This window comes from Haemorhous mexicanus, chromosome Z (genome assembly GCF_027477595.1).
Source record: "Haemorhous mexicanus isolate bHaeMex1 chromosome Z, bHaeMex1.pri, whole genome shotgun sequence".
NCBI lineage: Eukaryota > Metazoa > Chordata > Aves > Passeriformes > Fringillidae > Haemorhous > Haemorhous mexicanus.
In genome coordinates this window covers 1,448,816-1,463,087 of record NC_082381.1, presented here as the reverse complement: position 1 = coordinate 1,463,087, position 14,272 = coordinate 1,448,816, and the positions used below count along the sequence as shown (strand labels likewise).

At 38.1% G+C, this 14,272-nt stretch overlaps 1 protein-coding gene across 1 annotated transcript in view; it reads right to left on the bottom strand.

Annotated features, from left to right (window-relative positions):
* Positions 1-14,272, bottom strand: part of TRPM6 (transient receptor potential cation channel subfamily M member 6) — an 84,690-nt gene that overhangs the window by 24,014 nt on the left and 46,404 nt on the right. Inside the window, exons 21-29 of the mRNA XM_059874199.1 lie at positions 13,877-14,128; positions 12,762-12,936; positions 11,180-11,294; positions 9,370-9,569; positions 7,037-7,169; positions 4,246-5,381; positions 3,433-3,545; positions 2,434-2,560; positions 1,433-1,530 (exon numbers count right to left, since the gene is read on the bottom strand). Of these exons, the coding sequence (XP_059730182.1) occupies positions 1,433-1,530; positions 2,434-2,560; positions 3,433-3,545; positions 4,246-5,381; positions 7,037-7,169; positions 9,370-9,569; positions 11,180-11,294; positions 12,762-12,936; positions 13,877-14,128 (2,349 nt within the window). The remainder of the gene's footprint in view (positions 1-1,432; positions 1,531-2,433; positions 2,561-3,432; positions 3,546-4,245; positions 5,382-7,036; positions 7,170-9,369; positions 9,570-11,179; positions 11,295-12,761; positions 12,937-13,876; positions 14,129-14,272) is intronic.

Genomic DNA, 14,272 nt, shown 5'->3' with positions numbered 1-14,272 from the left:
AGAAGCTTCATTTTCAGAAAGATACATGTCTTTAAAATACATCATTCTCCAAGTGGAGCAGTTGGATGCAGCAACTTTGTTACATCTCAGTGATAAATATAAGCTTTCATAGTCCAGAGAGAGGCATAACAATTCAGTGGATACTGGAGGCTCTACCTTGGAAGAATAAATAATTTGAAGTTGGTGTTTCAGAAACAACTGGTCTCAACACAACTCCAATTATGCTATTAATCAGTAGAATGTTTTTTTTTACAATTTAAAAAATATCACACTTGAGTCTTATCTGAATATATCTTAATATAATCTATGAAACACCAGATTGCTTGGTTACCTCACACAGTTTTTCTGACTTTATTTTGCCTGGCTGATCCTGTGATTCACAGTTAAAAGACGCATTGATTTTGAGTCCAAGTTTCAGTTTTATAGAATACAAAATCAATAAATTTACTTCTATTTTTCTCTCTCATCACTTTTCATACAAAACTCCACTATTTTTTAAATCAAAACATTAAAGCTCTCATTCCTGGTGTATGGGATTCAGGTTCTACATCACTCAGAACAGCATAACTGAAATTACCTGTTTCATTTTTATTTCTAAAAATAGAAAAATTATAACATTTTCAGTGAAAATTAAGCTAGTCTTTAAAAGATCTCCATTTAAATAACCTAAAGTCCTATAAGTGAAATCAACAAGGAAGGGTGCTTTGGTGGTCTTGAAAAGAAAGAGGAAATGATTCGCTGACATTTCCTTTTCTTAATTTATTCTTTGGTAATTTCCTTTCATTTCTCTGAGATATGCCCATAAAATTTAATGAATGGTACATTTTCTTCTAATAGCTATTCCTTTTCTTCTATTAGCTACATAATTTTAAAACAGATAGTAGTTTCCACAATTCAGATTCCTGCTCAAGTCTTCAGGAAATCCATGCTTTGCAATTATTATCAATATTTATCTATCTTTCTGCAAGAAATGACTATGTGAAAAATCCATGCTTTGCAATTATTATCAATATTTATCTACCTTTTTTGCAAGAAAAGACTATGTGAAAAAAGTGAGTGCTGTGTAGCTAACTATCAAAAATTTTCTTCTAATCCATTCTGCCCACAAGTTCAAGACCAAGTGGTGTGCTCACTCATTGCCTGATGAAACATCAACACGTGTTATTTGTGACTAAGCTCATATTCAGAACCACTTGAAGATTCAATAATTTAATGTTCTATTTCAATAATCTTAGTAGAGCATTAGCAGCTGTTAAATTATTCATTTATTTCCACATATACAGTGTTCCAGAAGACAACAAAGTTTCTCATCTCTCAAAGAGGTATGTCACAACAAAGAAACTCTATTGGCAAATCCAGGGATGACTGTAGAGCTACTCTGGGCTCATCCCAGCCAAAATTATGGACTAGGATTTGTAATCCTAGGTCTTACCTCTCGAGAATGCCTCAGGTAATCACAGAATGGTATAGTATGCCTACCAAAGTCTGGATTTTTAATTTTCTGGTGCTTGTAATGGAGATGTTCCAGACCTAGTCAAAAGAGAAGTTGTCAGCTATTTCTAGAGGGTAAATTAACAACTCTGTTGCTATAAACTAAGTACCTACACAGTGCTATAAAATAAACACCTATACACCATATTGTCCAAGTTAATGAATAATGGGTTAAAAAAACAGTGATAGAATACCATAGGGCTAAACAGACTATTTCTACTTTTTTCAGCAGGCTTTGGAGTACAGCCCTCCTCTGAGGGCTAAGTACTGAGTGGTACTGAGCCACAGCACTGGAGAAGTGGTACTTCTCCCAGCAGCTTGCAGGATGAAACCAGTGAGCCCCATCACAGCAAAGATGAAAGATGAGATGAATGATGCATGGAATTTTTGAGAATGAAACAGATGGAGAATTACAAAATGAAGGGTCAGAATGCCATTCCTTTTCACTCCAAAAGAGACAATACAGAATAAATTTCTTAATTTCTTCCCTTTGGAGGATGTGTTTCTGAGCAATGAGAAATTAATAATGCAGGCAGAAGATCTACCAACAAATACACTATCACGGCACTGCCTGTGAGGGTAAATGTCCTGAAAAATAATGAGTTTATTTTTTTGTAATTAGCCAGGATGACACTTTAGAAGACACTTCAGGAGAGGAGACAAAGACATAATTCCTTCTACTTATTCCTGAGGATTAGCACTCAACTATCTCCCATGGAAGACAGGCAATGGCCCCGAAAAGATTCACCTGATCTTCCATCCATCCTGTGACTCTTTTGCCTCTTAATGTTGCATCAAATAACAAAGACAAACTAAGTCTAATTCTATAAAAATTATGCCCTAAGGTGAAAATGGCGGATGACACTTGGATTTTCTGAGTTATATTCACTGCTTCTTTTTGAAAGCTGTTCTGAAATTCATTTTGAGTAACATGTAACATACTTAGCTGACTGAAATTAGACACGGTGAGCCAGTTCTTGCTGTGTTTCTCTTGCTCATCCCAGACATTGATTTCTGCAGGCTCTGAGTTCACTTGAGTGTTCTGGGGGCAATCATCCACTCTAATCACCTGCCAAGACACAGACAAAACAACACTGAATTTACAGGATGACTATCATCTCCACAGTTCCTTGTGATGTGGCCTTTCAGAGCACCTCTGAAATCCCAATAAAGGAATGAATGCACTGCCAGCTGAGAAGCAGATTTTCCCAGTTTTGTTACAAACTGCAGAAGGCATGTTGCTTTTGTCTAGCAAGTACTGTAGTCTCACACTATCTGAAGGGATTTGAACTTTGAGACCTAATACCTTAAGAGATCCCAGATTTCAAAGTTCAAGTCTGAGATCCTTTGCTGACTTGTGTATCTTATGTAAATAAACCAGCCTTCAGTATTCATCTCATTAAGCAGTGATAATTCTTTCCAAATCATGAAGACCCTAGAAATTTCTTTATAGGTGCTAGAAATAGACTTTTACTTATGAACACACAGACTCAGTTGCAAAAGTTGTCCTACAGAGAAAAGTCTATAGGACTCTTGCAGGCAGGAGACAACCTTATGAGGCCTATCTTGCCTGAGTACAGTTGTAAACCCCCAGGATATGGTCACTGCTTCAGTCTAGTCTAGATCACACGAAGCCTCCACAAGTTGTCCTGAAAGCTGAAATGCAACGACTGATTTACATTTGTGAATCACCACAAAATCAGTATCAGCGTGGTATAACAAAGTCCCTGGATGCCAGCAAATTCAGAACAGAAATCCCACACAAACAAACAAACAAAAAAAAAAATTAAATGGAACCAAAACTAGACACACACGAGATGCTGCAGTTTGTGTGCAGCATTTTAAATGTTTGCATTTTTAATTAAACGACACTGCAAAACTGCTCTTAAGGAATGTAAAAGACAATTTTGAGGTACACAATTCTCTTGCATCTGCCCATACCGGCACCTGAAGAGGTTTTTGATTCCTCTTTCCTCTCCCAGGATTTCTGTCTCTGTTTTGCTGTTTTGCCTTTGTTGCCTCACTGTGGTGTAGCTCAAAGGATCCTAAAGATTCTGTGGGAAAGAGTCAAAAAAGACCTTTAAGCTACAGAGTTTCTCTTTACTAAGGGAAAATCTGATAGGAATGAGAACTGGCAGATGTCTAAAGCAACCTGATAAAGAGCTGTGATATCCAAACACAGTACTCAAGCAGTTCTGTGCAAAGATGTGCACCACCACAAGATATAAAACAACTAATGCCATCCACCACCTCATACTATTCCTAAATAAAACTGGAACCTGATGTATTTTAACACTTGGTAAGCAAATTTGATGGTGGACAAAGAGGTATTTAAACTGACTACAGAAAAGTATGCCCTGTCATTCTCCATGCACCCATCTCTGATAGTGCTAATGTATCTCTACAGGATCATGTTATGTATTTTCGTTCCTGCAACTCTGTCTTGGGCAAGAGACTTCCCCAGAGTGAGCACAACTCTTCTGCCACCTGGCAGTGTAGCCACAGACATGGAGATTCCATGAGGTGGGGCAGATCAGGGTGGCTGACACACAGGTGTGCTGCAGCTTGGATACCAGGCACACTTCAGATATTCCCAGCACCCAGACCCACACAAGCAAAGTGAAAGAGTAACTCTGGACTCTCAGCTACTATCCACCACTGCATCTAATATCTTCTGGGTAAAAAGGAAACATTTTTTGATGTCTTGGACTCTCCAGTAGAAGATACTGTACACATTTAATGTTTTAGAATTACCGCCTACAGCCTTGCAGACTTTCCCTGGTCTCTCTTTCTTAGGAGATGGTAAACTGTTGCTTCTGCAGAAACTCCAGTCTCTCCAGAGAGGGCTGATCCAGAAGGTGATGCTTCGCTTCAGCCTGTTCTGAGAGATGCTGGTGCTGTGACATGACTTGACAGAGTTGTAGGAGAAGGACTTCGAATCACTTAACTGGACATGCCTGGTGGGATTATTCTGGCAATTGTTTTCCCTGTTGTAGGACGAATGGAGGCACAGGGCTTTCTTCTTTGAATCTGAGGTGAAAACTCCTTTTTCATCACCTTCGGAGAATCCCCAGTTCACATAACCACCTTCAGTTTCTTCCCTGTCATCACAGGGGGATGTTGCACTTTCTTCAATATCCAGAGGTAGCTGGAGATCAAGAGGATGAGCAGCTTCTGCAGCATTAATCTTTTCTGATGGCAAATGAATAACAAAGTCTCTCTGGCTCCATTGGTAGCCTTCTGTCTCCTTGCCAAGGAAGCTGATAGCCGGCAAGTTTTGAGGAACTACAATGCTACTTTGCAGGTCATCTCTGAATGCTTCATCCTTGTACTTGGCAGCAGTTTTCAAAAACGACAAATTTAAGGTGACATCCTCAGGAAAAGACCCTCCTTGATGGTTAGGAGGCACCAGCAAAAACTGCCCATACCTAGGAGTCGACTTAGTCTCAGAGGATACTCCTGAAGTGAGTGTGTCTGTTTCTATTCCTATCTTTTGGGAGCTGTCTTCTACCACCTTGTTACTCTCAGACTTCAAGAGTTTGCACTCTGATGGAGACTGAGTCCTTACCAAGCCCCGTAAGAGTGAGGGTGGCATGCTGTAATAGTGGTATTTCTTGTCATACAAGCCCTCCAGGCTGCTCAAGGTCTTGGAATAGAAAGCATTGCTCCAGCTATGGGGCAGCTTCCTACAGGTTTGATGTTTTGTGTCAGCCAGTAAGGCTTCTTCCACCTTCAAGGTGTCGACAGCTGAAAGCACTTTCAGGATGTCCACTGTCAGGGCAGACAGGTCTTGCAAATGTCCTAGCTGGCTGTCCAGGGAGAGTAAAGACTCCTTGATATAAAATACCTTCTCATGCACTTCTTTAAGTTGTTGAAACATCTCTTCCACTCTAAGGAGAAAAAGAAAACATAACCAAAATACCAAAACATAGATCTTTACAGCTGTTTGAGAGATGATGAAAAAAACCATTAACAAATTTCAAAAAGTCAGTATTTCAAACAGGCTTTTTTTTTTAATGGTGACTTTCATTGCCATTAAAATCTCTATTTGACAAAACCCAGCCAAACTGCCAGTGGGTTTCTTAAGGAAACAGACATTTTGCTCAAGGAATATCTATTTTTAAAATGGATGTTTTCCTACTAATACCCATTCATTTCCATAGAACTACTAAAACATTGATGGCAGGTTACACTGGGTGTGGCTGCAAATGAAGTATACGTCCTGTCAGCTAGACATCCTGCATTTTACATTTCTTGTGCAAGCATGAGAAGGATTAGGCTCACACAAACTCTTTAATCCTGCATTTTTCAAATACTAGAGACTGCTGAGAAACAAGTCTTCCCAAGAACATATTTGGCCTCTGGAAGCAGATTCTATTCATCTTATGGCATTGGTTATCTTCAGGTAAAATTCAACTGCCCAAAAAACTAAAGCCTTATTTATTATCCTCAAATCCCCAGTGAAAAGTGCAGGAACTTCTTGGCCTGGAATTAAATTATTTTAACCAAATCAGTATCTTCATATTTCCTAAAGATATTCTCTGTTAGATTATCACTAAGACAATGATAAGTTAGCTGCGGGCAATATGCAGTAGTAATTTCTTTCCTTTGTCACAGAGTAACTAAAATACATGGTATTAAGGCATTGCTGTCTAAAACCAGGGACCAGTATTCCAGAACATTTTATTCATCTCAATTAATTTCTTGCATTGATGTCATGCAATGCTGTGAAGTGTTTCGCTTGCACTCAAAAAAAAAAATCCTTTCTAGACATATATTTATCCAGTAAAAGAGGCCTTCTTGAAGTAATCAAGTCTGCAGTTTCTGAACAAAACTACTTATTTAATTTCTTTTAGAGAAGATGTTTCTTTTGCTTCTGTGTTTAATTTTAACATGCAGAAAATATTGTTATGCTTTCTCTGGCAAAACAAATTTGTTTGATGAAATCAGTGTTGGCATTCAGTAAGACTTTTTATAGTGCTCATTTTTTTAAACTGCTCCTATTAAACTTAATGGTAGATTTACCATTGATTTCAACAAAATGCTTAATTAGGCCAATACTGACTGTTTTGAAACCCAGTTGGTAGCTGTGTGTTGACGTTGTGTAAACCAATACACCATATTGTAAATAATGCTACAATGGTTTGCAGGCTGTTTCTGTTAACAGCAATTATACCCAATCACAAGCAATACTCTCAGTGTCCCTACACTACTAAGCTTTTAAATAAAATTGCATATTGTATGCTGTTCTCTGGCTTACTTTTGTAGTGCTACCTGATCTGCACAAGTGAAACTGAGCATCACCTCGCTGTACCCTTTTAACCATGTGCACACTGCATGGGTGGTCTGGGGATGCAATTCTGTCAGCAAGGCTTCCCAGGCAGACCTGACACACACCTCAAAGAGATACAGATACGGAAACATACACAGTTCCATCAAATTAACAAGGCCTATGCAAGTTCAGAATGCTTCAAAAGCATGAACTCAATTAAGTCTTTTTATACGACAAATTTATACAAAGAACATAAATATGCATCAAACACACCTTTCTGTGGTCAAACGGATCCTTTCACTGCCACTGGAACTCAGGTTTTCATTCTTTTCAAGAAAATATTCTTCTACACACTGTTCTTCAAAGTCATGGAGTTTCTTTAACTCCTCATCACTCAGGTAGAGCTCTGAATAATGGAGGTAGGAATCAGTATGAAGCATGTTAATAATTGCAATCATTTATAAGTCATGAGGAAAAGAAAAGAAAAAAAATCCAGTAAAAAAACTTGTTTACACTCCCTCCCTTGATAAGAATGAATCAGGCCTAAGTGCATGAATTTGGGGTTGAGGATAAAGACTCAAATACATGAAAATATGGGATTTTGTCTTTCCTTAGCTAGGGAACAAAACTACATAGACAAAAATTCCAGCACACTCCTCTTTAAAGTCTCAAAAATATGTATCTGAATGGCTGCTCACAAAGATTAAATTTCTCACAAATTTTCCCTGTAACATATGTCATTCACAAGACTTAGATAGGAACATGTTAACCTTAGAAAAATTTCACTCCATTTTGGCCCAGGCATTCATTTAGAACTTGTCACCTACAACAATTACAGTCCATTCGGGTGCTCAAAGCCACAAAGCTTTTTTTTTTTTTTTGTTTTTCACCTGATTGGTTAATATGCTCATATCTATAAAACATTCAGATATCCTTAACAAAAGTTCATATGTAAAAAACATTAAGACCTTCCACCCCAAGATTACTGGGGGGAAAAAAGCATTCAAAGTTTAAAACTCCATAACTTGGGCTGCTCGTGGTGCTATTCTTCGAGCACACAAGACTTCTGAGAAAACAGCTCCATTACAAGAAGTACAATGAAATGCGTATGGTGGAAAGCTGCTTCTCTGGCTCAAACTCATATTTCCCAAGGTCCTCTTTTCTGTCCATTTTTATATATCAAAGTTCTCACTATACTTGCTAGAGAGGTGCCTGTTCCAAGCAACAAGGCAGTGTTTGCTACAAGGATGTAGTACTCAGTTGCAACACACAGCTCAGCAGTGAAGACCCCTCTCACTCCAAATGAGACTTCATCACCTTCCAGATGCTTTTCTCCCCTATTTGACCTGGGTTTTTTTCCTCCAGAATTTTACTCTGTGTCTTGGTATTGATTTTCCACAGGGTGGCCCTGGGTACTCGTTGTGAAAAGCAGTTAATTAGAACAACAACAAAACTAAAGTAAGAGAAAGCTATCAAGCAAAAGTGTATAGAAAAGGTGCCCAGAGGTGCCTAAACAGAAAAAAAAAATCTCGTTCTGAGATCAAGGTAAGGAAAGCATTCTTAAAGAAGGAGCCCTCTTCTGCGCAAGGATTTTCAGATGTGCTAAGCAGTTTTCCTTCAGCCTAATGCTCCTTACAATACACCCTCTATGTCATGCCACTGACTTATGCTGCGCTTGCACATAAAACAAGCAATGGCACTTCAAAGCCAGGCTGTTGGCTGCAATCATGATGGGGGAGCTGAACCAGGGAGCAGCAGTACAGCAGTTCAGCACTGATTATCTAAGCCTGTTTTTGAGCTCTGTAACCACCTGTGAGCATGCCAGGTATCTTCAGGGATTCATGTTCAGCAGAGAAAATTCTAAGTGAGGCATAACCCACAGAGGTGGGTCTGCCCACCTCTGTTATAAAACATCAAGGGTATATGATGCATCAAAAAGGATGGGGTGTATAATACTAGATACCAATGCTTCCCAATATTTTTTAGATACGGTTACAGTCACCTCTTCCCCTGCCTCACACCCACCACCAAGCCCCACCACTGAGTATTCATTTCCATCCCAGTATCTTGATGTCCCTTTTCCACAACAGCTCAGGCTGCTCCTGGTGACAGTGGCACAGGGAATTGGCATCACCTTAAGGAGGCATTAGGAAAGACCTGGCATGAAGAGTCCAGGCTGGGAAAAGTGAAGAAGGTAAGATGCAGTGATAAGCCAGTGCACAAAGGGACAGGAGCAGCCAGGAGGTGGGAAGCCTCTCTGCATCTGCAGTCACTGGATCTTCTCTACCCTTGGGCTCTGCAGCTACTTTCCCCAGGTAATGACAAAGGAATTATTGGTCTTTTCATGAAAACCGCAGAAATTTATACCTTCGGCTCTGCTTAATTTCTTTTAAAATAAGAAATTATTTAGTTCCTACTGAGTAAGTTGCTGTCCCTTTATTTCAGTTCAGAGTTGTGAGGTATCTTGACTGATGCACAATATGCAACAGCCAAATACAAAGAAAAGCATTACCCCCTTTTTCTCTTTTTTTTTTTTTTTTTTTTTTTAAACTCAACTCCACAGTGAGGAAGTGATGATGAACTGTTTCTTTTGTTTCCCAGCTTACTTAGTCCAACATCGCCTTCCTCTTGGTCCAACTCATTTTGGGGCTGGTGGTGGAAGATGCACTTCATCAGAAGCCCAATGTGACTGAGGAGGATGAATGGTGGAGGCAGCCATGGCTTCTCACGGTAGGTCATGATGTAGCGGTAACGATTGTACTTCCAGAGCTTGTTCGATATGGATTTCAAATCAAAATAAACATTACTGAGGAGAGAGCCACAGAGGAGAGGGAAAGGAGAGGAAAACACTTCTGTGAGGAATACTCCCAATATAGCACAAGACACTTCTCTACTGATCTAATCTAACACTGGTCTCATTCCTCCAGTGAGGTAAATCAGCTTAGCAACTCATGTGCCTGCAGCTAGTGCACTTAGAAAGAGATCTTCAAAGATTTGGAGATCCAATTCCCATGCACAATAATGGGAGCTGGGCAAAGGTGCCACTGACGTGGCTTTGAAATTCCAGTCATACTATTTAAATTTTAATACATACCCTAACTGTAGAATTCAGCAATGTTTGACACTTTGGACTGGATTAAAAGTAGGTGTCAGGCTAAGGGAAAACTGTGACAAAATAGTTTGCAGCTACATGAGCCTTTCCTCCGCAGAATACTCATTGGAACTGCAATATTAATAAATGTGACTGCACTGAATAATTTTCTGTATCTGCTGTGATAGACTCAAGCACAGGAAAGAAATGTTGTGGTTTCAAGCATTCCATTTCTAGTCATTTCAGATTTGCTGTCATCTACACAGTCAGAATATAATCATAAAAACATCAACTTTCCTTCTGAGACCATAATTAAATGTACTTCTCATACCCACACATTTCTGGTCCCACTTCTGGAACAATCAAATCACTACTCAGAAGATTTACCATATCATCATTACTAAAGGTTTAGCTCCAGAAATACTTCAAATAACAATTTCACACATGTAAAATAATAGGCAATGCATAAAATAATAGCTTGATTCCTTGACATAATTTCAGGAAAGAGATTTCTTATTGGAAGTGGAAATAGAATGAGTTTTGGTAGTTCAGGGTTTTTTGCATATGAATGAGTTCTTTTATTGATTTGAATTTTTTTAACCTACACCTGACTTTTTCTTCCCCAGAAATACTAGAACTATAAGAAAAAATAAATAACTTCTTGGGTTAGGCTGCTCTTTACTAGTATTTTACAGAACGTGCTCCACTACAAGGAGTTTCTGTTAAAACATAAAGGATTAGAATTACTATAAAGACACTGATAAAGTACTATGAATTTCTATATAATTACTATAAAGATCCTTTCTACTGTGGTAGCACACATTAAAAGGCAAATTGTTGGAAACACTACAGTTAGATTTCAGTCTAGAACATATGAGATTGCTTAAAGTAAGAATTTTCAAAATATTTGCTAAAGGAAAAGCATATTCTTACTTTATCCTCTTTAATTGTACACCTTCCACTTATCTGCCAGTTTGGCCTGCCCTATGATGAATATTATATAGGCTCTTAGTGCAACAAATACAACTTTAAGGAAGGGAAAATCACTTCAGAGATTAATTAATGCTGGGTTTTTTGCCAGCTGCAATTGTCTACTCTCACAGAGTCACATTCTTTTAAGTGGCAAAAGAGTTTAGCTGCCTTCTCACTATCCCTTTCCTTGCTCCATCTGGCTACCACCATTCTTTCCTTTATTTGACTTACCCCCATGGCTGGTGGGGTACAACCACCACCATCAACATGCCCTTGTTGAGATGCAAACTTTTCCGGAACTAGAAGCACAACATACATTAGTTGCTTTTGCAGCAATATACCAAGGTACTTACTTAAAGAATGCAATGAGCAAGTTGACCATGATGATGTACTGCACAAAGAGGTAGACAGCTTGCAGAAATGGTGTGAGAAAGGAGCCGGGAGGACAGTCTTCATTGGTTGCACAAACTGGAAATGAAAGACATACATGAAATGAAATGAAATTAAATGAAAGACATGGGTAGCACAGAAACCAGAGCAGAGCACAGCAATGGCCTGTGCTTCTCATTTGTCTCAGCAAGAAACAGAATAGTCCTCACTAATTTCACAGACATTTCACATCACTAAATTTCCAACCTAAAGATCAACCTCTACCAAAAGGAGAACTGAGACCTCTTTGTGCTACTACCACCTTAGTTACCACTGTTCAGAAGATGCAGGCGCCTCTTCATACAAACCAGTTCTTATGCCAGGCATTCCACTTTTTGTTAAGGGGAAATATGCTGCTGAAATGTATTTGGGGGATGACTTCTACCCAAGTAAGCTGAAATCCAAATCTTTGATCCTTAAGACAAGAGTACCAAGACATAAAGCAACAAATAGTGGAAATTAGGGGATCCCTTCTGATGTTTTTAAATCATAAAAATAAATACTTCCCAATCTTTTTAATTTCTAATCAAATTTAAATCTTTTGAGGAATCTTTTAAACATACTTATAAAAAGCAGCCCTAAATTCAGGACATATTCTGCAGGATAAAGAGTCACTATAGAAATCATAGCTTTATTTGGGAAATGTCAAATTTCTACAGGTTTAAAATTATTACATGATTAAATGGATTAAACTGGAAAACTTAACAGTGTGCTCTCATTAAAAGAATTTTGATTTATATAACCAAAATACATGTGACTGTTTCAGCAGTAAAAATGGAGGTAACATGGTAGATTATTTTAATTAATTAAGTCTATGCTGAACTATGTACCTTAAATATATATTTCTCTTTTCTATTTTAGGGACTGTTTTACTTATACTTTCAGTCAGTAGAATGAGAGTACCTTACATCTGTAATGCTTAAATATCTCTGGAGTGCCTGATTCCTCTCTCTTACTGAAACAAGATCAAAGCCATAATCAAGATACATAATTTCTCCTATTTACATTGATTGGTTCTAGTTCTCCTATGTGCATATGGTTTATCTGTTTAAGAATGGTGCCAAGTAACATATTTCTCCCTTTATTTTCCTCCTTTATTCTTTCGTCCTTAAAGGCAGCTTTTCTCTTTTCTCCAAGAGATCAGCACCTTTGGATTCACGTAATTGGAAACTTGTTTCACTGGCAGATCCCCTGACCAGGAAGTAGATTAGTATTAGTTTCTATGTGCTATGCCCTGATATTTGCTGTATATTTAATTTGAAACACTAAATTTGAAGGGTTTAGAGCTTAAAACTGTTTATTTTTCACAAAGAAGCTCGTATTTTCAACTTCATTCATGCGGTATTACCCATTACAGACATACATATACTGGAATCAGAACTGTTTAAGGAAGAACAGACTCAGTAGGTAGTCAAAACTCAGAAGACCAAAGTAGACAATAGCTCAACAGCTTAAATTAAATATGTTTTATTTAAGCTGTTGAGCTATAGTCTCAAAATTACCTACCATCTATTTCTCCAGCATAGACCTCACCAAACATCATCCAGTAGGGCTGGAATACAATATCCCGTGCCAGTGTCCAAGAAGGAGGCTCCTCTGGTGAAAGAATCGCCTTTCGTGACACCCCAAAACTCAGCAGGACTATGGCCATCATGATCACAATATAGAACATGTTTCCTGTCTGGAAGACATGTTTGTGTAAAAGAATTGGTTGTGTTAATTATATGTAAAAGAGACATTCATTTTAGGGAAGACTATCAATCACTGTTTTTACAAATCAGAATATAAAACCAGGGGTAATAATCTAATAAGCTGTAGGAAATAAAAATATTTTGTTTCTATGATCTGGACTACATAAACATTTTATAGATGTTAAAAGCATCCTAGACCAAAAAAGCCACAAGTCCCACTTGCTTCACAAGTCCCTCTTATATACTAAGCAAGATCTAAAAAACGCGGAGATCTTACAATGGTGATTTTGTTTAGTGGTGCTTCTTTCAAAATGAGAGCAAGGAACAGCAGTGAAAATTATTTTGCCTGCTAAACAATTGCCATGAAAGGCAGAATATAAAAGCATTAAGAAGAGAGCTCTCAGTAAAGGAGGCAAATTACAGTAGGAATCTTCATATGTCCCCCAGGAGTAGACAGTTGTTCAGCAACAGTTCTTACAGCAAAAGAAAAACAAGATTAACTTTGATTTCACAGAAATTTTGACAGATAAATGGGGATATAGTTATTTGAATCAACGAGTAAAACAATAATGATACTGTTTCCAGGAGTTAGGGGAATAACCTGTCACAGTGAGCCCCACTCCAAGAGGCAGTGACTTTTTTCTTTCTCCTGTTATCAAGCTAGATTGGCAAACTAACTCAAATGCAACCCTTCTCTAAGGAACTAAGTAAAAATGGCTTTTGTCAATAAATTCATGTAATTAATAAATTAAAGAAAAGTGTAATCTGATTATGGTCAACCCACAAACAAAAAAATTATGGTATTTACATGTAAAAGATTCGCTGTGAACCATTAGACCACTTCTCCTTTTCTGTCAATTCTGAGCTTTACATATTCCTGAAGGCAGATGTCTTAGCTACAGAAATACTGCTTCAAAACACAGTACTTACCATTTTTCCAATCATTGTCAGGTATGGGCCAGCATGCTGATTCACAGCAAAAAGATCAAGGAGCCGAGTATACCAAAATATGATATCCAAGCAGTAAAGCAGCCTCCCTGCAGTATGAACAGGAGGGCTGGACCACCGCAAACCAAAACCAATCATAAACAGGATGATAGCTACAGAATCAGTAAAATTCCAGTATTCATAAATCCACACCTTCACCTTTTGGCAGAATTTTCCAGGTTCTGAGATAAATACCTGAGAAGAATTGGGAGAAAAACACATTAAATGCCATTAAAATCACATCTACATTATTTAATCTTTTCTGTCTGCATTATTTCATGAAATTTGGGAAGGTATCATTTCCCCTCTTTTTTTTTTTTCTTTTGTCTTGGACCCATT